This window comes from Microcebus murinus, chromosome 11, assembly GCF_040939455.1.
Source record: "Microcebus murinus isolate Inina chromosome 11, M.murinus_Inina_mat1.0, whole genome shotgun sequence".
In the NCBI taxonomy this organism is placed as follows: domain Eukaryota; kingdom Metazoa; phylum Chordata; class Mammalia; order Primates; family Cheirogaleidae; genus Microcebus; species Microcebus murinus.
Window position 1 is genome coordinate 98449722 of NC_134114.1, and position 27478 is coordinate 98477199.

A 27478-nucleotide genomic window follows, 5' to 3' on the forward strand; every position below is an offset into this window, starting at 1 on the left:
ATTTTTCCAAATTTTTCTTCTGTTTCCTGAATTGTTTGGATCTATTTTTTGTTTATTTTCCTTTCTTCTTCTCTGCCCCTCCCCCATATGTAATATATTAGTTGCAGACCTGTGTAGTTATTCATCTTTGAATAATTTTCTTTAGTTCTTGCTAAAAAATAGTGCAGCAGGTGACTGGTGCTGAACTTGGCATCATCTGGAATTTCAATTCATGTTTGTTGTATGAACATTTTCTCACCAAATCTGTCATGCTTTCTGCCTTTGGGGTACTACAAGCAGGCTTCCAGGTAATTTAGGAGGTCAGTGCGGCTATGAGTAAAGTTCTTTGAGCCTTAGAGTTTAGAAATATGCTTTACTTTTTATACATGGAAAATTTCTCATTTCTGTAAGTAGCTAAATTTTATGGTATACTGTCATTACATTTATAGATGTGTTTCCCAGGAAGAGGGGGTAAGCATTGTGACCAGGTTAAGAACCCAGGTTTCTGATCCTGGATCTGCCATAAATGAGCTGGATGACTTGAAAGTGATTTAATTCTCTTACCTTGCTTCTTTCCCTCTTCCTGCCTTACCTCTGGCAGCCTCCATGTACAGGAGACTAGTCTGTCAATAATTAAATAGAATGCGACTATTTTCCCTTTCACTCCTACCTCTCTTGACACTGCAATGTAGAACTGGATTGCTATAAAACCACTCCATACTTCTCTCATTCCCCTGTGTCTCTGATGTTCTAATCAAAGACTGCTGGGTAAACTTTTAAAAATTTGGACTGATTCCAAATGTCTAAAAAAGAAAATTTAATGATCTTGGTAAAATTTTTCTATTTATTAGATTTCTCGATTCATTTATTTGTTTAAGACATAATTACGAGGGCATATTATATTGCATAGTCAAGTTTCCATTTATGATTAAGTTTATAATTTTATTTAGAGAGGTTTTAGATTTCCTGTATAACTTTAATTCCCTTGCCTATAACAGTTCTAGTTTCTGTTGCAGTTGACTTTTTGGGTAATTTTGTTGGATTCCAATATCATATACCTGGCATTTTAATTTATTTTTTTGTGTGTGGTGTTATCATTCATTCTGACTTTTGTAAACACTTTTTTATTAATAATAGTATTTTGGCATTTTAAATGGAATTTCAATTGTAAAAATATATTGTCTGCATGAAACGTTTCTACAAAGAGTTCTCTGATGATCAAAAAAGTTTTTGAAGACGTTTCAGCTATAAGCATGGTATTTAGTAAAGCTTGAGGATCAGAGAAGTTTCAGAACTTTTATCTTTTGTATTGCTTTGTAACAATGAAAAACTACAAATTTCTAATTGTGCCCTGGATCTTTTCTTTGAAAAAGTCAGTTCACAGGATCATGGAATATTAGAGCCTGTACTCCCTCCCTATCAATCATGTGGACTTAAGTTTCTCACTCTATACAGATGAGAAAATGGAAGGACAGACAATTAAATTACTTTGAAGTCATCCAGCTCATTCATGGCAAATCGAGGACCAGAAACTTGGGTTCTTAACCTGACCAAAATGCTTACCCCCTCTTCCCGGGAAACATACCTATAAATAAATGTATGGCAGTATATTGTAAAATTCAGCTAGTTACAGAAATAAGAAATTTTCCATTTGTAAAAACTAAAGCACATTTCTAAGTAGTCTAGTCAGATGAAATTAGAGCACTCATACACAAGTAAATTAAAAAGAGAAATAAATGAAAATGAGTTTCATAAAAAAGACATAAAAAGACATAAAAAAGACAGGATGGTTAAGAATGTCGATTTCCCCCCTTCTATATATGTTAGCATTTTGCCTTGTACTGGATTTTGAGAAACATATATATTATGATTTAGGATTATAGGTTAATCTTCTGGGTTTACAGATGTTAAAAGAATGGTGTTTTTGAAAGAACCACTGCATAACTAAACCTATGATTTAGGCCTATCTTTAACTTATTAAATAGTGCATTTGAATGAAATATCTAACAAATGAAAAGAAACTATAAAATCCAATCATAATTTGATAAGTTGTTGCATACATTTTAAAATTAATTTATATTATGCTCGTAATTCAGGAATTTACTCTTTTGTAAAAAATGAAAATTGACAGATAAAGTTAAAATCACTTCAGACTAGTAACTTCTAATCTCAATATCTTCCCTGGAGGTAATTCTTTCTATGAATAGGGGTTTATCTTTTTAAATGTTTTACTGTGTATTTACTTGCTTGCATATGTGCCTACAGAAAACATATACTATCATTTACAATTTTCTTTAAAATATGAAACATTGCATTAAATTGTTCTATAACCACTTGTTCTTTCTGTATTAGTACATACACACATATACCTTATTCTTTTTAACTCCTGTATATTGCACAGCATGGATATGCCACAATTTATTTACCTGTGATGGACATTTAGATGGCTTTCTTTTCTTTTCTTTTTGTTACTACAAACATGATTGTAGTAAACATCTTGCATTTTTTTTTCCTGTGGTAGATTTATTTTTTCAAAACAGATTTATTGAGTTATAATTTACATGCCATAAAATTCCTGTGTTTTCAGTGTACAGCTTAACGGTTTTAGAAAATCATAGGGTTGTGTAACCATTGCCACAATCCAGGTTTGGAGCATTTCCATTTCCCAAAGGGATCCCTAGTGTCCATTTATAGCCACTCTCTATTCTGACTCCTAGCACCAGGCAATCACTAATAGATTTGTTTTTAAAAAATCTTATTTTCATATAACTTTCAAAAAACCCCAGTAATCTTCAGATTTACAATCCTCTGAAAAACACCCATGTTTCTCTAGTATTGGAGGTTAGTAGGGGAGCCACAGGTTCTTAATTAAAGCAAGGAGGAGAAAGGCTGTGTAGTGGGCTGCAGTGTCTCAGGTGACAGTACTTTGGAAAGAAGTGCTGAGATAATGTATACTGTGGTCACAACCAGCTTACATGGCATGAGACTTTCGCAGGTAACAAAAATCCCAGCCCTACTTCTTCCCTTTATAAATGTATTAACTGAGGTCTAAATATGTTTAAAAAAATATGGCCAAAGTCACAGAGATGTCCAGCCTAAAATAGGGGTCTGGAAATTATCTGCCCCTTTAGATACTCTCCTCATTCATGAAATGACACAAAAACAAGACCATTACCTCATATTTTTATTTTGCTACATGAGGAGAGCTGTTGCAAGTAGTTTTTCTATACTTCTAAATTTAGTATTTTACATTTACAGGACACGGCAGGATTATGAAAAGAAAAGAGCATATATTCTTGAGCAGGCATGACTGCCACAATCCTGCACCTATTATATTGGCATGCACCCTGAGACAGAAGAAAGCTAGCTACAGCACAGCCTTGACACAACTGGAAAAATAACTGGCTTGCACTTAAGATGATTTGAGAATAGGGCCATCAATGTGGCTGGAGCGGGGCATTACACAAGCACACGTCGCCCGCACAGCTCACCTATGCAGCCTTCTCCGTCGGGCCTCCGGGCCATGCCAGGGGGGCAGACGCACATGAAGGTGCCAATCAGGTTCTTGCACATCATGCCTCTGGACTCACAGTCGTGCAGCCCTTCCGCACATTCATCTAGATCTGCAAAATGTTTTTAATAGGAGAAAAACAAAAACAAGAAATCTCAGGAGCACGCTACTGCTTAGTACTTTTAAGTCATATGTTTGGTCTTCTGCTTTTAACATGTAATATTATAGTGTGACAGAGAAAGGAGCAGCCCAGTCTTTTTCAACTGTTGGCTATTAATCCACATGTAATATTGCCGTGCCAGCACTGGACCCAATGATAAGAAGTTCAGGGAAGGGCAATCTTTGCTTTAATAAGAGTCCAACAGTGTGAGGACAGCAGGTTCCTCAAATCATCTTCTTTTTCATTTATTTGATTTTTCAAAAAAAATCAGGTCTTCCTACCTAGGTATAGAAATCTACCAGGAAAATGCTATCTCATATGCTTCTGTAAAAGCTCTCAAAAAAGCCAGCTTAGAACTATTAAATTGTTAAAACAGATCTCCTGCATGGCAAATAAAGTTCTAACTATTCCCTTGCCCTGTGGCCTTACCTTTACACATCTTTTGATCTTCCCTGAGGGCATAGCCAATCGGGCACGTGCATTCATAGGATCCAAACGTGTTCATGCAGCGGAAAGCACACAGCAGTGGGTTCTGGGCACATTCATTTATATCTGATCAAAGAAATGGACAGGCACATGCTCAGCCTAGAGTTCTAATTATTTGTTTAAAAAACATGGATGTATTTACTTTGGTATTCATACAGAAAGCAACAGGATAATAGAACTTCCATTTCTAGTATGTAGAATTTGGTAGGGAGCAAACTTGTCCTCTAAGAAATAACAGCTATAAACTCTGGAAAAAAAATACAAAAAATACCTGAAGGTTTTAGCTGTGAGTTGAAACTCAGAGCAAACCAGCAAGAAGTAATTCCATACTGATTTTTTCTTTTCCTGGAATTACTTTGCTGATGACCACTGTCCTGGCAGTGGCAGTACCTGGCAGCTAAATCAAACAGAAACTTTTCTGAGATTCTGTTCAGAGGATGTGGGGGAGGGAGCCTTGGGGTAACCAAGGCTGGTGAAGAGAGGGGAACCCTGGAAAAGAGAGGGCCAGGGGAGGAGAAACACTTTTTTTCCCATATATTCAGCCTAAATTGTGGTACCATGGGTGTGTGGTGCAAAATCAAGGAAGCCAGCCACTAGGATTTAAAGAGCAAAACTGAAATACCAGCCATTACCCTCCACAGGCCTGGTAGTCTGCTATTGTGTAGACCCAAGTTAAGTGTCTGCTAAGCTAGAAGCATCAACATTCTTCAGAGTAAAAACTGATTCTAGAACATATCATTCATAATATCCAGGGTATAAATCCAAAATTAACCAATATGCTGAAGAACCAGGAAAATGCGACCTAATGTCAAGGGAAAAGATAATCAATAGATGTCAACCCTGAGATGACCCAGATGTTGGACAAGGGCTGTAGAACAGCTACAGTAACTGTGCTCACCAAGGTAGAGAAAAATAAAAAAATACATATATATATAATCATCAGAAGAATATCAGAAGCAACATAAATAAAGATTGAGGTATTAAAAATACTTTACATATCAAGAAGAAATAATAACACTGAAGGCAAAGATCACTTGCCTTCACAGTTCATCATGGGCCCTGGCTCAAAGCCTTCATTGCAATTGCATTCAAAACTTCCAATAACATTGGTGCATGTACCATTTCCACATGGATTGCCGATTGAACACTCATCAGTATCTGAAAAATAAGAATAAGAATGTGCCACAAAGACGTTTCAGTTTAACAAGAGCTGCCCATGAACAGCCACACTAGCCCTCACATATTTCCAGGATCACAGGAGGGCACATGTGACCCTTGCACCCCCTTAGCCTTGGCTGGCTGGCTGTTATGCAGTACAAAGGACCCTGAAAGATCAGTGTGCAATGCTCTGACCCACAGATAGTAATGCTTGCACGACCTAGGTCACAAATCCAGAAGAGGGATGTGGTCCTCTGCTTCAAGAGCAGGCATGGAAAGTCATAAAGTAAAATGGATCTCTTTCCCAGTTAGAGGTTTTGGCAATTCTAATACTCTAGACACATTAAATTTTGTATATTTGGTTGAAAACAGAGGTTGGGCATCAGGTTGGACTGGAAAATACAGGCCTGGTGAAGAAAAAGCCATTACTAGCTACTTATCTTGGTTTTGTAAATCCCGCCACCACCCAGGGTGCCCAAGGGACCTTTTGCTGAATGTGAGAAGTAGGGAAGAACTTCAAAGTTGTGCAGTGTAGCCCCAGCACTCACCCACACAGCGCACTCCTGTGTAATCAAGGTTGTAGCCCATCGGACATTCACAGCGGAAAGACCCATCGGTGTTGATGCACTGGCCATTTGAACAGATGCCTGGGCTCTCAAGACACTCATTGACATCTAAAACACAGAACGGCCTGTGAACTTTCTCATATAAGAAGATATGCCAAGATTGTATATATCTTTTCAACCCAGACATAAAATTAATAAAACATGTAAATCTTTCCTTTGTCTGAGAAACATATAAAGTATTTCATATATCATGTCATGATCTTATGATAGATATAAACTGCACAGGGAACGTAAGTATTATGTATGTATTAATATATTGAATATAATATGCTACTTTTATAGTAAAATTAGCATAATTTATAAAATAAAGGAAAAATAATATATTTGTATTAAGTAAGACTATAGGAATAAAATGTATCAAAGCACACCTTCACGTGTGTCATGAAGACTAGGGACAGTTCCGTGGCCGTATGGACATAAATCCTGGAATGCAACTACAGAGAAAAACACAAATTCTCCATTATTGAAGAGTCTCAATTATCAGAGAAGTTAAGACCTGATTAACAATATACATGAAATTGTACTTAATTATTTTTCCTCTGCAAAACTGCAAATAAAAGACACGAGTCTTTTATTTTTTATTATTTATTTCAAAAACAACTCTGAACATATTTAGTAAAGCTCGCCCGAGCTTGTCCTTCAAGGCTGCCACCTACTGAGGGCTCTGGGTTCTTCCTGCGTCCTCATCTGAAGGAGAGGGACCAAAGAGCCCTTCCTGCCCATCATTCACGGAAGCCACCCCTCACCTGGAGGACAAGCCTGTTGGAGCTTGCTGGGAATGACACTATAATCCACCAGGCTAACAAAGCCTGTCAGGCTGTTGGTCTCTTCCTGGCAACAGCTATCGAGCTGGCTCAGCTTCTCGGAATCTTATGTAAAATTCTGAGAGCCACAGCCATGGGACACGATGCCCATGTGGGACTCGCACAGCAACTGGGCCTAATTTCCATTCCTTCTTCCATCGCCTGCCCTGCACCCCTCGAATCCATTCGTTTGAAAGCAAATAATACTAACATTGAGAGGAAAAATGAAATTAAAGGTTAACTCCACCTGTGCTTATACATGTTGCTTCAAAAGTTGAAAGAAGTCCCTCACACTAGGTTGCTCACTGAACCATCAAAACTTATAATGGAGAGGATGATTTCACTCTCAAAACATTCATAAATTACATGGTCAAAGCGACTCTGGAAATATTCACAAACCAGTGACAAGCGGTGTTTTATGTTGTCACTCTTACCTTCGTCGTCTTTGGGGCAGAGCTCACAAGGGTCCCCCCAGCCCTCTCCTGGCATCTTGCTGCAGCAGCACTTTGCTTTTGTGGTGTTGAAAGCTTTGGGTACAGAACACTTCCCATTTTCAAAATTTGTGAAGCAGAAGCTCTGGCGAGTATCTAATCAGGAAAGCACACAAAGTGCTCCTTATTAGTCATTTAAAACTCTTTTGTGTATGAATTTATTTATGACTCTGTTTCTGACTAAACATTTGTCATGGGCAGAACATATGATGCAGACTAGATTAGCAGTAAAGAATTGTCTGGAAATACTCCATTGTAGATTTCATTTGCCAATTTAACTTGACCTGTCTATAAAATTTTATTCAATTATTTAAAATGCTTAAAATATTTTTATAATGTGCTTAGGAAATTTGAGAAATAATGCTCAATGTCAAAACGATTATCACAAGGAATCTCTTTTTTTTACTGTTACATTATCACTTAATAAAAGCAATCTAGGTAACTTTTAGTAAGTTATGTCACATCAAAAGCAACTCATACACCAAAATATGCAAAAAAAATATTTGCCAACAACAAAAGGAAAACAGTCAATCTGGTGAATCAGGATAACAATTTTTCTTTTAGTATAAAATTAAAAAAAATGCAGTAACAGTGACAATAATTCAAAGAACTTTAAAAAGTATCCATTGCATACACTTTTGAGACCTGTATTTTTAATTTTCAGATGTATTTACCACAGACATGCAATTTGTCATGACAAACACTAGCATGAGGTTCACAATCTAGCTTTGCAGTTTCTAAGGGCTCACTATGCTGGAGAGGCCGTTCCAAAGCTTACCGAAGCATCTCCGTCCGTTATCAGACAGAACGAAGCCAGGCGGGCAGATGCACTGGAAGCCCCCTGGGGTATTGGTGCAAGAACCAAAAAGACAAATGTTGGGGTCTTCATCACATTCATTTATATCTGCAGAACAGAGGAAGAATGTATTAATGTATTAAATAAATACACTGTTTGATATTTGAAAATAATTATCCATATATCACAATAGTCCACTAGCCAGTGGATATTTAATATGAGACAAGAAATTACATAAACATATATGTTTAACTTATTCTTAAAAAATGAACTCTTATTGCTTAAAAAGTCAAAGATTATATCCAGTTTCAACCAATCACATGCCAGGGAATCCCAAGTCCATTTCCAGCTCCCTGTCCTTGACCCCTAGCTGTGTATGTGTGTATGTCTAGCTGCCTACCTGACAAGACCAAGTCAACATTTCACATGCATCACAGATTTGCTCTGGCCAAATATGTTTTACTGACTGGTCCCTTCCCTCCTCTAGGTAATTCCAACTGGGACCCCGAGTCTCCCTTATTTCTTGCCCTGACCTTTTGGGCTCCATTTGTAAGCAGAATGTGCCCTGCCAGTTCTACCTCCTCAGTACTTCCAAACCCATCATCATCTGCCACCTGGATCACTGTAAGTCTCGTAAGTGACCTCCTCATCTCCCTCTCTTCTCTTCACATTACCACTGGGGTTGTCTTGCTAAAACATCCATCTGATTGTATTTGAAAATCTACACTGTACGAAACTAGAAGACTCAGACATTATTTTGAGAATGTTACCATTTCCCCCTGACCCCAGAATGGCTCCTTAAAATAAATAAGCATAACTTACCAGTGATTCTTGGCCATTTTTCATGGGGAGTTCCTATTTAATGGGTTATTTTAACTAAATGAATAACTATCACACGTGATTCCAGGCGCCTTAGAATGTATGCGCGGTGAAGACAAGGCGAGACGCCTGGCTTGCTGGTGCACCCTCAGCTCTTAGCACAGCGCCCGGCACATACTGAGCTCTCAATTCATATTTGCAGAAGTTTAAGGAATGAGTCATCTCTTTTCTTAAAAAGACAAAAAAAATCCAAAAAAGCCCACAATGGTTCCACACTGACCAAAGGACTAAAAAGTTCAACCTTCTGAGCCAGTCATTTGAAGTCCCTTACCATGCTTGTGCTACTTGGGCCTTAAAATAGCCTCTTCTGTACTCTTTCCTTCTTTGATTAGTAAATTCTTATCCAACATTTAAGAGTGACCTAGAACGTCCCCGATCCTTTGTGATGGCTTCCACAGCACGCCGCCCTCTTGCCACTGCCACGGTCTCCGCCCCTCCTGCGTGCTCCGGCACCCCCAGCACGCCTGCAGGGCACGCCTGTGGCGCCTGCCGCACTGCGCTGTGAGGGTGTCCTCATAAAACAGGCTTGCTTACAAAGTCTGTGCCTCTCACTGGGCAGTAAGTTACCTGAAGGCAAAAACTATATTTTTGTATTTCTAGCAACTAAAAAGGTGCCAAGTATTCATTGTAATACCCACTGAATGTCAGAACGGATTTATATGTGCGTGGGATGTGTGCATACGTGTCTGTGTGTTCATGTGGTCACGTTGAGAAGAATTTTACATGAGAAAAACTGGTAAATGAGATACTAGTCTGAAGAGAATATTCTTATAGTGAAGTAAGTTAGTTAAAAACCAATTTTTCAGAAATGCCAAATAGTGTCATTGCTAACAATGGATAAAGAAAATATTTCTGAAACTTAATAAAATGAAACTAAATCATAGATACAGAAACTTTCACTAAAAGAAAAGGTAGCCAAGACCACCTGACACAAAGAAGCATATGCGTGTCCGTTTCCCTCCTGGTGGCTAACACTGCTATTATTTGTCCACAAAAAAATGGAGCATGGAGACAACACAGAATCGAAACTAAACATGAAAAAAGAAAATGGAAGGAAGACAAGATCTTAAACTTTTAAAGAAACTTCTTACTAAGATGATTCTAATATTATTATTTATTATTTTTAAGCATTAAAAACACTAGACAATCTTACAATGGACTATACAAATGAGACAGAAAATCAGAATGACTAGGGATACCCATAATATCTAACTATACGGTCTGAAACATAATTAAATCCTATGAAGCAGAATGCTTCCTTGGACTGTCTATGCAACCCCCTCAAATGTGAACCGCAGAGTCACACATCTTTAGATGAAATCTTGCCAAGGGAAACAGAATTTTAAAAAATGGATACCTTAAAGGCAAAAACTTCCCTCACAATCCTTTCACGTTAGAAAAACCACTCTAAGATGCTGTTGCTTCTGAATTTTAACAAGGCTATAAAAAATAATTTGTATAAAGTGAAATAAAGTGAACTGTGAGAAGGCCGGCCTTCACCGTGTCCACCAGGCAATTCTGGGACCCACATTTGATGTGGTTACAGTGTTCTTGTGAGCTGGAAGAGTTTCAACAGAAAAACATCTGTTATGATAAATGGATTAATATTTTCTGCTTTGACATGAGGCCTTCCTAAGGAAAAAATGTCTCAACAGCATTGTAAAGATTTTCTGCTCACATTTCTAAGACCCCAGACACCTGTAATAGCTGTTTTGAAATTGGGTGCCAAAGATTACAGTTTTTGTAGACACACTTTAAATTCAGTAGGAAGTCTCTGTTGACATTTGGAAAAAAGATTAGAGTATGCTGAAAATTTTCTGACTAGTGTAAGATTTCTGTTAATGAAAAATCCCACATCCCTAAGTTTTTCATTCCTGCCATTCCACCGTCAAATCATTTCTGATGGTTCAATAAAACAGATGTACACTGCTCTATGTTTAAGTCCTTAGGTTGGTAAGCTCGCAGTCACTGGGACTCGGCACATTTCCACAGAGTCTGCACCAAATCTTATTAAACTGAACAGCTCATGGACCTCAGAATCAAGCCAGTCTTACCAATGCAGTTCTCGCTTTTTACTTCGTACCCTGGGGGACAGATGCATCTGAACGATCCCTCCAAATTCTGACAGGTGCCAGGAGAACAAGAACCAGGAAGGGCAACACACTCATTTGTATCTTTAGAGAGAGGAGAGAAAAAATAAGTTAAACATGGCATAATTGTTGCATAGATTGAGCTGTCTGCCACATGATATTAACATGATATTAACAACAGGGGGCCTTTCATCTGCTGGGTCACCATGGACAAATATTTCCTGGGATATTCTTTTGACATCTGGGGTATTTCTTATTTGGCAAGTGGCTAATTTTCTTGATTTGTTTCCTTTGCCTACTTTTACTAAGACATGGACAGCCTCAAGCCTTGTCTCCATAAAAACATTGCCTATGAAACATTCCCCATTGTTGGCTTATATCTTACACCAAAACTTCCCATTATAGCTTATTTTGGGCATGTGATCTGATTATCAAATGAAATGTGCACAAGTTCCTAAATGGCAGGAAAGAGGAGATTCACATTGTCATTTTACAAAAATATACACCATAAAGACTGCTCATTGTTTGGATACTTACCTATACAGTTTTTGCCATCTGGAGTGAGTTCATAACCTTCATTACATAAACACTTGAAGGAGCCAATTTCATTAAAACACCGTCCGTTTCTGCACACCTGGCCAAAAAAGGAACTGCACTCATCTATGTCTGCAAACAAACAGGAATTAGCATTTCAGAAAGAGTTCCTACATGTTTATTGTTTCACAAGTTACAACTTAAAAACCTTTACTGGCATACATTTACAAAAAACCCTACATTATAATTCCTCACTAACACAGGGAAAAATGGCACATATCATAATGATCATGCAACTAATAGGATCACATGGATCACTGTGGTGTTTCAACCAAAAGATTCATTTTCGGTATTAATATAGCTCATGAATTTCAAAACAGATAAAAGTTAAGATTTAAGGTGAAGCTTTCCATGCTTTCCAAGTGAAAAATATTTTCCCCACAGGCAAGGGGTTATATGGGATCTAACTTGATTGCCTAATTTGTAGATACTTTGTTTGGAGATAAGTTGATCACATTCAAAGGGCAAATAAATGAGCATATTGAATACAGGGAAATCAATTATATTTAAAACACTCTAGAATCACAGACAGAGTATAGAATTCAAAGGAAAAAAGAACATTAAGTCTTAGGCTTTCAGTTAAGCTTAGAGTTGATTACAATTAAGTAATTTCTTGGCTTATGTGGAGGCTGTACTTTGATCAGAGCCATGTTTGTACCTTTTAGCTCACTCTGACTATACAAAGGGTCTATGAAATTAGAGTCAAGAAGGTTGAGTAAAATGTCCAATAAGCTCTCAATTTTTTTCATAACTGCAGAATTTCAAAACATAAAGAAAACTTATGTTGGGTTAAATTAGGAGGCGGGGTTGAGCTGTGATGGTCCCACAATGGTAGAAAACCTGAGATACACTGCCATACCTTGCAGGGTGTCGTGAATGATGACACATCATGCTGTGAAGCACCAGTGTTGTGCATGGCATGTGGTAAACAAGGAATAAACATTTATTGTCATTTCTCTCATTCTCCCCCCACCTACTTCATGACTCTCTCCCACTCACTACCAGCTGTCATCTCACATTTGTGTGTTAGTGTGGGCCAAGGGCTAAAACCCTCTAACTGTGCATTAGAGAAGTTCCTGAGGGTTGATCTGTAAGACTATCACCATGCACTATTTTTGTGGAGAAAGGCATCCTGGCTTCAAAAGCTTATAGAAAACGAAATTTCAAGACATGACATCTTTGTAAGTAGGAAGCTACTGGTATTTGAATGTAAATCTACAATGGATTTATATAAAATATTTGTAATCACACTTAAACAATGAAAAATCTATCTTTGATCCCATCTAAGGGGTAAGAATACCCCAAACCATCTGTCAGTCCCAATATGTTTACTATCATCTGAATAATCTTTTCCTCTGAATTGATTGTTTTATTGACAAGCGTGCTTAAAATAGTACATTGTCTTGTTATTATTTAGGCCAATATTATGGTTTGGTTAACTAGAAACCAATCGATGATATTACACATCTTTTGGCACACATTTGTAATATAAATAATAAAACATTTTTTGTTCTTTGGTTTCATTTTTTATTTTGGTATTTTGTGTAAAAATGAAATAGAAGCAAAGGACTGACTGCAGTACTTACCCAGGCAATCATTATTGTGAGTGAGTTCAAACCCTGGGTAGCACAGACAGTTATAGGATCCAACAGTGTTTTTACAAGTTCCATTTCCACATGGATGCCGCTCACATTCGTCAACATCTACAAAGAAACATTGGCTCAAAGAAATTCAATTTTTAACTAGGAAAAAAATAAGCTATTAATAACTGTTACATTTTTAACTTAGATTTTCCTTATTCAGTACTAGGAACTCATATTTATTTGAAGAACATGACTATGAGGTAGAGAAAAATAAAAATAATAAAATTATAAGAAAAAAGTACAGTTTAATTCCTTATAGGCACAGATAATATCCACAAGTAGCCTAAGCAAGCATCCCCTCAGCAGATATGTTTTAATGAGAAAGTCTGTTTAGCAATCATAAATAAACTGATCTTTTGAAATGTTAAAATACTTTGTTCTAGTAAGCATTATAAATACTTACTCAGAAATTTACATCCCTTAATTTTATCAGGAAAACAAAGACAAATTTTAGTTTCTTTAATTTTATGAAGTAGTGGAATCCAAATTAGAGCTTATTAGAATTCAGTTAGCCTTCCAAAAAAACTGAATTAAGAAAATATTTACAAAGTCATTCATCATATGAGAAGGCAAACTCCCCAGACTATGAATTCCAGGCTGCTGAAACTCTATCGTGCACACACACACACACACACACACACAAAGGTACTGTTCCATAGGAAGGAAGCTCTATGTAAGGGAGGCCTTGTTGAGGAGTCTGACTGATTTTTATCATGGAAGAACTGTTATGAGTGGGGGAAGATTTTCCCCATATGAATTTCTGAACCATAAATCTCACATATTTTCTGGCAAATCAGACTCTCTCAGGGAGTACAGCAAGGAGAAGCATGTATAAGCAGGCATTCTCAGAAAGTTCATGCACATAGGACCAGATCCTATATTTTCCTTTGCCAAAATATCACCTAGAGAATTTTTCCTGTCATTGTGGAAGAAGTCCAAATGGGGGGGTAGGGCTCTTAGGAAGCAATGGACAAACTGAGACATTCTCCAGGTGTTCCTTGTGGTATGTGTATGTCATAAAGGAAGTCTGTTCCCCAGTACTGAAATCTGATTTTAAAATTCACCTAGATAGTATCTTGAATATCAAAAGAGTAGGTGCACAGCCCTAGGGTTTTTACACTGAGAACATGCTAATTATCAATAGCCAAGTTTTAAATTTAATTTTTCTCCTTCAAGTGCAAAGCACAGTGAGAGGACTCCAGCAAGGGCAGAGCCAACTGTTGACATCAGATGTAAGGAGTCACACTCAGTCCTATTCTCAAGGCATCCAGCCCAACTGCCTTTGGAAACTTATTAATCATCAGCTCAGCAAGTACTTACTGAGCACTAGTATTACCTAACTAACTGTTATATTAGCTACTGGGAATTTTTTAAAAGTTTGGCTATATTTGCTCCTAAAAGAATTTTTAATAGAACACAAAATATGCAAATAAATCCAATGTATTAAATTATTTGTGTAAAAAAGTATATATGTGTATAAAAATATTCATTTTAATACTGTCACTCTTACTACTCTCTTGCATTTCAAAATGCTTTATTGAGTTGGAAATTAGAGGGGTAGAGAGCAGCTGGTACAATGGTAAATTCCACATAACCCAGAGTGTGTGTCAAGTCATGCAAATGTCTTCTGGGGAAAAAGGTTGAGAATCACTGAACTCAAGAACATACTGTAGTACGTCCTTGCTTGCAAATTTTACATTGAATAAAGACTTAAACAGTCTGACATAGTTAACTTTCTGTAAGACTGTTTCTTCCAGAGACAGGGTAGCTACTCATGGCAATGATGGAATTATGATCTATTCTGGAGTCTCAGTCCCACTTCAGTCCCTGTAGCTGCATGTCCTTACCCATGCACATGGTCTGGTCCTGAGAAGCCTTAAAACCGTTGTGGCAGATGCACTGGTAACTTCCTTGCAAATCAACACACAAGCCATGACTGCAGACATTAGGAATTTCTAAACATTCATTGCGATCTAAAACAAAAAATTAAAACACATGTTACATGTATCTGATTTTTATTAAGACTTCTCTTCATTTGTCACAGATGTGTTTCAATAACCTGCTATTAATTATTACAGACAGGCTGAAAATGAACCATAACAACAGATGAATTCAAACTAAGCAAGGCTTTAAAGTACTCAAGCTTCCTTTTTTAATCATGTAATTTTTTTTAGTATTTACTGGTATCTCAAGGATACTAATTTATTTTAGGTCCAAATCCTAGGGAAATCCATTGAAGAGATTTCTTTTCTTAACACAGTACTCTGAAAGATATGGTCAAATAGGTTCACTATAAATAATTTGATTGAGTTAGAAAACCTTTTCAAAATTATTTTGGAAGTATTTTTTGATAGGAAAGCTCTGGATACCTTGTTAGTGTGGGAAATATAAAAAATCTTGTATTCAGTGCCAAAGAATGAGTCAGCCTCTTGCTTACCTACACAGGCCCCGCTGGGCGACAGTTTGAAGCCTGCAGTGCACTCACAGCGGTAGCTGCCAGGACTGTTGATGCAGTCCGCATTCCGCTGGCAGAGACTGTCACCGTTGCTGCACTCGTCAATATCTGAAAGAGCAACGACTCCATTTTAAAGTCTTTCATTATTGCATTAGGAATACATTCACTTCATCACTTTGATGATCAACTCTTGAATAGTTACAGAAGAAATAGTAAAAATCAGAAAACTGCCTAAAAGCCACTTATTGTATTTACCAAGTTTTTTTTTTGGACAAAGGACATATATTATTCAGATTACCTTCACAGACCAAAAGCAGGTCATTGTAACTGAATCCTGTAGGGCACTCACAGCGGAAGCTGCCAATTTGGTTAATGCATACACCATTTGCACAAATGCCTGGTATCTCTTTACATTCATCAATGTCTGAAATTGAATAGATTTTGTCAAATATATGTGGTTCTGCTTAATGTATTTACCATATAATTTCAAATAATGCTATGTACACTCTAGAATGAGAACATATTCAGTGTCACAAAAATCAAATATATACTGGCATAAATGACTCTGTGGTTTATGAAAACATATAAACCGCAACAGCATACAACATAGATTAGTTCCTCTAAACAGTGATGGAAGAATTTAAGTAGCTGATAAAATGTACCAAGCAATTTTAGTGTCAAAATGGCAAATGAGCTCCCTAAAGACAAGCCTCTTCAAATTACGTGTCAGGTTACCCTCACTGTGTCTGTTCTTCTGATAAAGAAAGCTATATTTTTTCATTGTGTGTATTTTGTTATATATATATATATATATATTCATAATGAAGACTTAAAATTATATTGTTTACTAGATCTTTGAGGAAGAAAAGTGGAATGAGCAACATAAAGTACATTCAGAAAGAATTAATTTATTTGAATAATAATTCTGCAAATTCATAATTAGACCAGTAGAAACAGATACTACAAAAATACTCCAGAAACTTAAACATGTACTTATAAAAATAGCAACTAAAGATTAAATAAGGTAGATTATCTGAGTCATGTAATATATCATGTGTGACAAGGAAAACTAACGTTTTAGCTTGGTACGTAGGAAATCTTGAGACAGTCACGTAACTATCATAACTCAATCACTAGAGTATGCTGATGGAATATCTTTATAAATACTTGGTTAGAGCCTTTAAGTGTGTTGTTTCTTTCTTGTCTAACTATATTAGAATCAAATCCAGATTATTATATTTTGGGGTACTCTTGAATTTTAAAAACATTTTATAGATTTTTACAAAATGCTATACATACATTAAAATAAACATAATCTGGAAAGACTTACCAACAGCTTTTCCTGTGTGAATATCAAAGGTGAACCCAGGAATATTTCCACATATGGTTTTAAAGTCAGCTTTAAAATATAAACAAAGCAAGGCACTCTTAAAAGTCTCAAACTTATTCAAAATAACATTTCATATTTTACTTTCACAAATATATTTTATACTATTCACAACCAGATGTTTTAATATCTATCACATTTATTTAATAACAATGCCAACTTCTGCAAGGTATGGATCCAGGCATGCTTTACCATTATTATTAATGTTATAGTTATTACTATCACTAACTTTTTATTGCTCTGATATTAGAAGGTAAGAACTCATTACAACATTCAAAACAACTACTTACATACTTGTTTTTTTCTTTTGATAGTCAGAGCTATAAAAATGATCCAATTTACACAGATTGAAAAAACATATTAGAGTACAAATTTTAAAAGGGAATATGGATTGCACAATGGCACAGACATACAAAAATAATTCTGTAGTAGAGAAACAGGTTAATAATGAATAATGAATGAGATGTGAATTTTGCCATTTTTTTTCACCATAAGTGTTGGGAAGTGAAATTTGAGTCATCAAAAACAATACATCATGAAATAAAATAAGAGTTATACATAATTCACCAAATTAATAGAAATGTAAAATAATTCTCATTTTTAAGAAGCAAAATGCTTCTGATGCCCACAGCTACATGAGTGAGTCAAACTCCTGAGAACAGTATTAGATAAAACTTGTACTACATGCTATAACTATCAGAGTAAGGATCTTGTGTACTTAATCCACCATTATACACTCAGCATCCAGCATAGATAGAGGGACATAACAGACGCTCAATTTAATGATTTCTAAGTGTCTGGCAATGTACAAATTAAGTAAGTCTGAGGGAGTAGATGTATAAGGTACACTTTGACAACAAGTTGCTTTTATGTAAGGTTTGCTCATCAAACACATTTTTTGTATACTTTTCAAGATTGAACTAAAAAAAGATCCTTATTGAACTCAGTTTTTCTCAAAATATTACAGTTTCCATGTCTAGCACAGTGATGCATGGTTTAAGATAATGAGTTTAAATGGATCAATGCTTTAAACTCTAACTCTTCAGCAATGAATTCTATTTTCAGGATTCAGAAGATATATTCAATGTATGTCTCAGAAATTAGTGTTTGAATCCCAAAGGAGGCCACTTGGGAAACCGAACCATATGATGCTCTTGGAGAGTTTCAGAACTGAGCGTCTCTGGTTTTAGTACACACTTGGACTCTATTGTTACACACGTGTGTATCACTGACGTGGCCTTCAGCGGAAGAGCGAGCTGTGTGCTTACCGGTTCCTGGTGTTGGGCACGGCTCACAGGGCTTGTTCCAGGCTTTGCCCACATTGTATGTGCAGCAGCACATTCTCTTTGTCACATTAAAAGGCAACTCATTCTCACAAGTGGTTCCATTATAGCTTCGGTAGCAAAAGCTTTTTCTCATGTCTACAAAGAGAAAAACAAACAAGTTAGTCAGTCGCATCAGCAGGTACTAATGAAGCCCACAAAATGGTTCTAAAACATTTCTCAGTTACTTGTGGCTATCTTTAAAAATAACTCTTTAAGTTGAGCATAAATCATTTTTAGATCAACCTCTCTCCTGTTTTTAGATAAGAGATTTCATTTATGACTTTCTTGGGAGAAAATGTTAATACATATTTGTTTCTCTACTCAAAAGCATTTATTTAATTGAAAAAGTATTAAGCTTTAAATTTCATATGTTTTTTTATTTGTATAATAGCGTTCACTTTGCATGAATGGAGAAGAAAAATTAAATATATACTAACACTTGATGACATTTTCTACCTTAGACTCATGCTTTTTAAAATGTAACTATATAGCCAAAGGTAAAAAATGTAATACTGACCCAGCAGTTTATAAGACTCTGAAATACTTCATCATTCATAAAGAATTTCCAAACATTCTGAACAATAATTCTGAGACATAAGTGCTTTCTGTGTGAAGTCAACAACTGGGCCTAATTTTCATCTAGGAGATCTTTACCTACCCATGCAGTTGTGGCCGCCATTGACTTGCATGTATTCAGGTGGGCAGATGCAGGTGTAATTTCCCAGCGTGTTGTAGCAGGTCCCAGGCCCACACACACCAGGATGTGCAAAACACTCATCAATATCTAGAGTGCATGAGAATATCATTAATTAATAAAGATATTTTTCAATTAATTTATATTATTTAGGCTACTGAACAAAGTATAGTTGATACCCCGAGTCTGTATTTACACAAAATGTAGAAATACAGAAAATATCCCAAAATATGCAGTTACATGACACAGGTATATCTTTCTTTAAAAGAAAAAAAAAAATCCCAACACTAAAAAAATATAAATCATCTGAGGAAATTATTCTAAAGTGCCCCAAATAATTTACATGACACCTATATGCATATTTTTATTAAAATTAACATTCTTCAAATGGAATTTCTTTATAAACAGCTTTTTATCTTATGTCACTTAAACTACATTTTAATGACAACTTTACACTGAATACAGGTTAGGAAAGCCTTTATCTTTGTAGTTCCTTTGAAATTCATACCATTCAGAGATTCTAGAAGCAGCTGCTGGTTGTTCTCCTTATTAAACCATATTTCTTCCAGATGCATTTAACTAACATGTTCCAAAAGAAAGGTGATAATGGAAATAGGTATGTTATATGTTTAATGTTATTTTTTAGAAGCATTCATTCATTCCACGAATAAATATTGAGATCCTACTGCAAGCTAGAACTTGGAGCTGTAAATGTGAATAATAAGTGGGCCCTGCCTCCAGAAGCATCCAGTGTGGGGTCAGACAGTCCCAAAAAATGACTGTGATGCCACGCGTGAGGTGAGGGGATGGAGAAAGAAAGGCCTCTGCACAACCTCTGAACATCTTCACATCATGTAGTGCAACATTTAAAAATTAATGAAAAACATTAACTTAATACTAGCATTTAAGCTTGCCTATATTTTCTATATAAAATAGAATTCTCATCAATATTTGAACTGATAAATTATTTGATATCATATGTTTCACCCTACTCCATTTCCCCCATTTATATTTAATCAATCTTCCTAGAAAAATAATGGTAAATTATAGCAAATGAGCTGTAAATTAATTTTGCATCAAACCACTTAGCAGCATTGATATGAAAAGAAAAGAGTGATGAAACAGTGAATAGATGCTTTGGTAGAATCTGAGGATGGGGCCTTTTCCCCAGGCCTCAGCAGTAACTTTATTTTAAACAGCCTACGTATTTTTAGGGACCAATTCACCTCACCTTCACAGATGCGGGTTTCCTCGCTGAGGTAGTAGCCTTGTGGGCACTCACACTGGAAGCTCCCAAAAGTGTTGATGCAATTTCCACCCTGGCAGAGACCTGGTAACTCCTGGCATTCGTCAATGTCTACAAAAGGGGAGACATTTCATTTACCACAAACACCAACATGAAAAGTAAGAGTTAATACTAGAGCTTCCAAAAGGGTGATCCTGTTAGACCAGCAGACTTTTTTGCATCCATATGAATGCACATTTAGATGGTGGGTTTATATCAAACATGGATTTCCTTGGCTTTGTTGTGGAATTTTGCAATTACCTGAGAAGAGTAATAAAAGCAAGTTTATTGCTATCTCAATTTGGGAAACAGCAATAAGGAAAGTTTCTCTGCAGAACAATTAGACATCAGATCAGTACAATGTATCGGATCCTTACTTCTTAATCAAAGTAGCTCTTCAACATCCTAGTAAGTGATTGTCCATCTGTAATTTTACTAAATAATTTTGTTGGGATGGCTCCACCTAATTTTTCTACCAGCTTTTCTCTGAAATTAATTGTTTACCTCATTTAAATCGGGGTGACAATAAGAGATTAGCTCACCTTCTAAGATGATTGTGATGGGGTTAGGTCTGAAGCCTTCACCTCCAGGACACAGGGTGTAATATTCAGCTACAAAACAATGGAAAAATAAGAGATGTGATGCCTTGTTCCAGTGGCTGAGACAAGGAGCAAGCATTCAGCAACTGTCAAGCTCAAAGTACCCATCCTAAGGGGTACTTAGGATTTTTTCTTAGTGTCCTTTCAAATATGTTTAAAGTATTACATATTATATTTTATATGAAAAAGATAATTACTCCACAAATCATGTACACAGTAGAATAACAAAAGCCATGTTTTTAATTAAAGAAAAAACTCCCTCACAACTCATCTGGCTATTAAATAAAAACTAAAAGATACTACAGTGTACAGGTTTCAGTTCATGTCCATTATCAGAACATATGTTTCAATTTAAGGCATTCTATGATTGACTTCAGGAATACAACACACCTATGGACCTGAACTAAATAACCTTTGAGAGGAATCAGGAATGGCCTTTATCTGTGATACCATGGAGAATTGATATTCCTACCATTCATATTGGATTGTGGTTAAAAAAATTGTTTTTTTAAACGTATCACGAAAAACATTAGGAAGAGAGGAATCTGAATTCCTTTCACATAACACTCTTGGCTGGCTTCAGCATAGTCAGTGGAAGTAGTCCAAGTTCAATGTCTTTTTGGTCCCTCCCCAGTCCAAGAATAAAATGGCAACTTGTCTTCAGATGCCAGTCTGTGTCCACTCACTGCTGTTGACAGGGGGGCACGTCTCGCAGGGGTTCCCCCAGGCCTTTCCCAGGGAGCAGCAGCAGGAAGAGCGACTGACGCCCACCCCAATCTCCGTGTTGCAGGAAAGACTCCCGTCGCCTCGAGGACCGAACTTCAGGTAGCAGTTGCCCACGCGGTTGTCTGCAGAGCAACAAAGAGCTTAAAATTGCCCTCGCTGTACTGACACTGCATTTTCCATAAAGGGAAAATTTTCAGTTGCATAGGCCCTAAGCTTAAGTGTCATTTTTAGCTCCTTACTGTCAATTCCTTATTCAATCCTGTCAACTCTACCTTCAAAATTTATCTGGAATCTGACTACTTAGCACTGCCTCTATCACCTTAACCTCAGCTCTGGCCACCATCACCCTCTGGACTATTTTAACAGTTTCCTAACTCATCTCTTAACTTCCATCCTTGACCCAACTGTAGTGTATTATTTTTCCCTCCATAGCCAAAGTTATCCTTCAGAAGCACTGTCTTAGGCCGGGCCACCTCCAATAGATTCACATCTCAATCAGAGTAAAATCCAAAGTCATTACTAATCTACAAAGTAATTTTCATCCCTGGCTGCCAACGCTATTTTATTTTATTTATTATTTTATTTTATTTTATTTTATTTTATTTTATTTTATTGTTTTTTCCATCTTGTTCTTGTTGCTGACTCTTGGATACAGAGCAGTGAGTTAACTCATGGTCCCTCTCCTCATCAGGTTTGCATTGATTCACACCTTCTTCCTCTGCCCTTGCTCTCTCTTCTATCCCTATTCTCCACTCCCATTCCCCTTCCTCTACCAGACCATCTAAATGTATTTAATGTTATTAATTTTTTTATGTATTCTTGCAAAATAAATATTTTTCTTTTAATGTGTTCATTTTATATTTACATAAATGGTTCTTTGTCATATATCTTATTTCATTTTACAACTTTTTCAGACATGTCTGCTTTGTAAACATGCAGTATGTCAACTCCATGGTCTCCATGCTTGTTTTTTGTTAAAAAATCTATCTACTCTCCCCCAAAATGATTTCTAAACCTCTGTCACCACAAAGAATGCTGCAGTGAACATCCTAAACCTGTCTCTGTAGGGGCCTGTGAGTTAATTTCTTTGGCATGTAGAGCCAAGAAAGGAACTGCTAGTTCATAGAGTTTGCATATACTTAGCCTTCAGTAACTGGAAAAGAGTCATCATCATTTACCATTTGCATCCAATAAACCCTTTAAATTTTTTATATTTTTAAGTCATTGTAAAAATAATTTACAAAAGGAAAGAGGCATACTAGAAACAACTTTACTAGTAATTTTAATAAGAATTTCATCATGGCTAACTAAAATTTTTATTTTATATTTTCTTGGTTTTGAAGATATTGTACCCAAATGGTCCTCTGAATTTAACTAGTGGCTTACCGGGGCTCACACACTTTGTACACATGACTTCAGATTTCAAGCACATCTCTAATAGGTTCTAGCTTATCATTACTCTGGTTCTTCTTGTTTTTGCATCATAAAAAAGAAAGCTTTTTAAACAGCAATCGCTCATTGATTTGCTGATGAGAGGACAGCCACCTTCTTTGCTCCACACAGGGAAAGCATTCTCAGGGTTAGATTTATCAACACCAATAAGAATCATCAATGCAATGATTTTCTTCTATTTTTACATCACATTTCCTTCTAAGAACCTTTTATACCTACCTGCCTTTATGGTTTGTCCACTTGTGAACCATATCTATTACATTTTGGTACATAGACATGATAAAATTTGAAAGAATACATGAATCTGGGATGGTCCAGGTTCTTACTGTCAAATGCTGTGTTGAAGTTTTTCTATTGACTAAGTGGATGAGAACACCATATTTCTTCTGTTTATAGAAATATACTGTTCACCCCCTATCTATTTTCAAGTGTGAAAAATTTCATGTAGAAAATTGGTCTCTGATAACTCCTGCCCTAGGATATTGTTTAGATGATCAATTTCACCATCATCTTTAAATCTAGACAAGAGCTGTTCTGTCTCTTTGCAGTCATCTTCTGATTCATCTGACAACTGTGAAATTGTTTCCACTGCCAATTTTTTTCCCTCTTTGCCATGATGGCCAGAAAACAATGACTTCTGAAATTCTCAACTGTGTCTCATAAACGATGAAAGAAGATTTCAAATGAGGTGTCTCCAGTCCTCTTTTGTATTGTCTTGAAAGATGATAAATTCTTTGGGCAACATAATACCAAAACTGAAGGATGAGACCACAGTAACATTTTATTTCACTATTGCCTCTTCCTTCTAGGTGATGCCAACATTTTCCATTTTCTTATTGTTTTATTTTATGTTTTTAGTGACAAGGTCTTGCTACGTTGCCCAGACTGGAGTACAGTGGCACAATCATAGCTCACTGTAATCTCAAATTCCTGGGTTTAAGGGATCTTCCCATCTCAGCCTCTTGGGTTGCTAGGACTACGAACATGTGCCACCAAGCCTGGCTAACTTTAAATTTTTTTTTTTTTTTTTTGTAGAGATAGTGTCTTGCTATGTTGCTCAGGCTCGTATCCAACTCCTGCCCTCAAGTGATTTTCCTGCCTCAATCTCCCAAAGTGTTGGGATTACAGGTGTGAGCCACTGTAACTGGCCTTTCTTATTATTTTAAGCTCTGTTTTAATGTTATTGGGCATAAATGATGAATACTGATGAATTAAAATCTAAGATAATAAAATAGCAAAATATTTTAAGATAAAGGATATATTAAAATCACTGGCATCTTATAATGTATCCTAGACTTACAAAAGGGCCCAATAGACCCTTATGGTATTTGTGAGATAGAAGGAGTCTTTGTTTTCTAGAAGACCACTTATAAAGAATGAAACCCATGAAGTGTCAATCTATACAAATGGAATTTCCCCAAAAAGAAACCCCAAAACTAAAATTGATTGCTGACAGTTAATCTGAATGCTGTTGTGTAAGAATATTCTCCACAGAGCTGCCCTGGTCTATGCTTCCACCCACAGAGCAGAGGGCTCCACACCCCACACTTCATGTTTCCCAGGTTTTCTAATTTTGTCAGTATAGGAGGTGTAGAGTGATATTTAACACAAGTTGTTTTAACTGGATTTTTTTCTTCTTACTAATGATTTAGGGCATTTGTTTACTTTCATTTGTTAACTTTTGGACCATTCTCTTTTATTAGTTGCCTGTTCATAGCCTTAGATTCAAGGAAGCTTTTAAGAAATAGTGAGGCCCCAAAGAATCAGAATTTCTGGGGGTAGGGCAGACATCAGTGTATTTTTAAGGTTCTAAATGGGATTTTACTGTGCAGCCAGGGTTGGGCATCACTTCACGATCTGGGCGACTGCTCCTTCTCAGACTCCTCTCCTCATACTCTAGCCCGCTCCCTGCCCCCTATTCTTGCTATGCAGCCTTGGGCTGTGTCTCTGACACCAGCATTCTCCTACCACAGGCCCTTTGCACTGGCTGCTCCTTTTACCTGGGGGCTTCTCCCAGAGGCCCCCTTGGCTTGTTCCTTCCTTCAAGGCTCTGACTCCCCCTTCCCCAGTGTAACATAGCACTTTTCCTCTGCCCACCTCAAGTGTCATGATCTGTTCTTGCTTTTTTTTGTCTCCCTGCCACCAGAATGTAAACACAAAAGCACAGAATTTGCTTGTTTTGTTCACTGTTGGAGCATTGCCCTTAGATAGAAGGTGGTCAATATTTACTAAATGAATGATTTTGAATGGAAAAGGCAGAATTTGGAGTAGCCATAAATCATAACTAAATGCATTCTTCACAACTTGAAAACAATATATAGATTGTGTAAAAATCACAGCAGCAAATATCCCCTCTATTTGCTGCAGGCCTATGGAACTGACACTGAAGACAGAAGGCAGATTTCTACCAAAGCAAGGAATTTCCCTTTATTTCCCTCTTTAAAATTTTCTGTACTTGCTCAGGAGATTCCCCAGACCATACTCCTTTAGGCAAACACTCATTAAGATATAGGAATAGGGCTGATGGCAAAAGATGGGCAATTATTTTTTAAAGATCAGCAATGTCAATGACAGATTCTGAGCCTTCATTATTTCCTCCTCCTCCTCCCTCTCAGCTCCCACCTTCTTTTACTCCAATGGTTTGGTTCATGAAACCCATCTCTCTAATTCCTTTCTTCTCATCCCTTCATTTGTTTCACTCCTATACGACCCTTCCTGCAGGCAAGAGAAATGGCTATTCCAATACCTATACCCCTTTGGGCTGTCTGGCCAAGTCCTGGACATGGAGCCAGGCAGCAACCTGGGACACTGCCTCAGCTCTGCTGTCTGCAGGCTCTGACACCTTGAGCACATTAATGCACCTGTCTGCACCTTGGCTCCCAAGTCTGCAAGAGGAGGAGGTTGGAGATGTCTTGAAAATTCTTGTTTCTAAATACAATTTGGAAGATAAACACAATACAGGTGACCACGTATTATTTGAAATACAGAGTTCCTTAAGGGAAGGGATTAATTTGTTTTTAAATTAACTGTAGCAGACATTCATCATAGTTCACTACCAAAAGCGTCTAAATATTCAACTCTACACAATTCTATTAGTTTGTTTCATACAGGTTTGTTTCATACAGGTTTGTTTCATACAGGTTTGTTTCATACAGGTTTACTTACCCACACAACCCACACCAGTGGGGTTCAGCTGAAAATCGGGTGGGCAATTACACTCATACCGACCAGGCGTGTTGACACATAAGCCGTTTACACAGTTTATGGGATCTGCACACTCATCAATATCTAGAAATATGTAAAATGCCCACGTTACCATCTTTACTTTCCATACCCATGCTGCTGTTTCAAAGAATTTGGTGGATTTTTTGCAAGTCAGTAGATTAAAGATCATTATGAAGGACTCAGCACAATTAAATAAAAATATTAAATCCTTGTATATGCCTAAAACAGGTTCCAAAGATCAAGCACATGATGTTTATGACGTCATTTAATATTCTTAATAGATAGATGTAATTAATTGTTGCTAGTCTGAGGAAAAAAATGTCACTATTTGCTTAACTAAATTTATATATTTATACATGTATATATATACATATACATGAACATGCATATAGACAAAGAGATACTTTAGTAGTTTCATGTTATATATTTAATATTAAATTGTTTACATAAAATGGATCAATTTCATATTAAAAATAAATGTACTGGGATATAATTTTATGTTTTAGAAAAATGTATAACCCAATGCACATATTAACCAAGCAGAAATTTGAAGAATTTTTATACTTAGCATAGAACATTCATTTCAACTAACTGGAACACATATAAGCCCTTAACTGGCCATACCTGTACAGTTCCCTCCTGTTCTGTCCAATTCATAACCATCATCACAGATACAATGAAACATTCCAGGCAAATTGTTACATGTTCCAAAGACACAAATATTTTGGAAGGAGCATTCATCGATATCTGAAGATTAAAAAAAAGTAATCTCTTGTTTATAAAGGCATTTAAAATTTTTGATTTAATGCATAATATTAATGGGATTTTCTAAGTTCTCAAATGTTTCTATGCAGTAAAAAATTTTTTCTTTGGCTAGGCAGGTATTGAAAATGACAAGCAAATAGTGTCTATCTACAAAACTGAGATATGAAAGATATATTGTTTTCTTTGTAAAATGTGTATCCAGTATTTTAACTTTTTTGGATTATAATATACTTAAATAAAAAAGGATTGGCTTAAGGCATAAAGAATACAAAAATTAAATATAAACATGTTAAAGGAATGAAATTATAAAAAATTAAAGACAACAAAAGATTCTAATTTATTAGTATAA

The 27478-nt window shown here is 36.4% G+C and overlaps 1 protein-coding gene across 1 annotated transcript in view; it reads right to left on the reverse strand.

Moving 5' to 3' along the window:
* FBN2 (fibrillin 2) overlaps window positions 1-27478 on the reverse strand; it is a 284415-nt gene that overhangs the window by 31649 nt on the left and 225288 nt on the right. The window contains exons 35-55 of the mRNA XM_076008344.1: window positions 26989-27111; window positions 26305-26427; window positions 21648-21809; window positions 20905-20973; window positions 20309-20434; window positions 19042-19167; window positions 18327-18479; window positions 17002-17070; window positions 15970-16095; window positions 15654-15779; window positions 15064-15189; window positions 13160-13276; window positions 11517-11645; window positions 10944-11063; window positions 7993-8118; window positions 7158-7310; window positions 6289-6354; window positions 5843-5968; window positions 5175-5294; window positions 4080-4202; window positions 3471-3602 (exon numbers count right to left, since the gene is read on the reverse strand). Coding sequence (XP_075864459.1) covers window positions 3471-3602; window positions 4080-4202; window positions 5175-5294; window positions 5843-5968; window positions 6289-6354; window positions 7158-7310; window positions 7993-8118; window positions 10944-11063; window positions 11517-11645; window positions 13160-13276; window positions 15064-15189; window positions 15654-15779; window positions 15970-16095; window positions 17002-17070; window positions 18327-18479; window positions 19042-19167; window positions 20309-20434; window positions 20905-20973; window positions 21648-21809; window positions 26305-26427; window positions 26989-27111 — 2541 coding nt within the window. The remainder of the gene's footprint in view (window positions 1-3470; window positions 3603-4079; window positions 4203-5174; window positions 5295-5842; window positions 5969-6288; window positions 6355-7157; window positions 7311-7992; window positions 8119-10943; window positions 11064-11516; window positions 11646-13159; window positions 13277-15063; window positions 15190-15653; window positions 15780-15969; window positions 16096-17001; window positions 17071-18326; window positions 18480-19041; window positions 19168-20308; window positions 20435-20904; window positions 20974-21647; window positions 21810-26304; window positions 26428-26988; window positions 27112-27478) is intronic.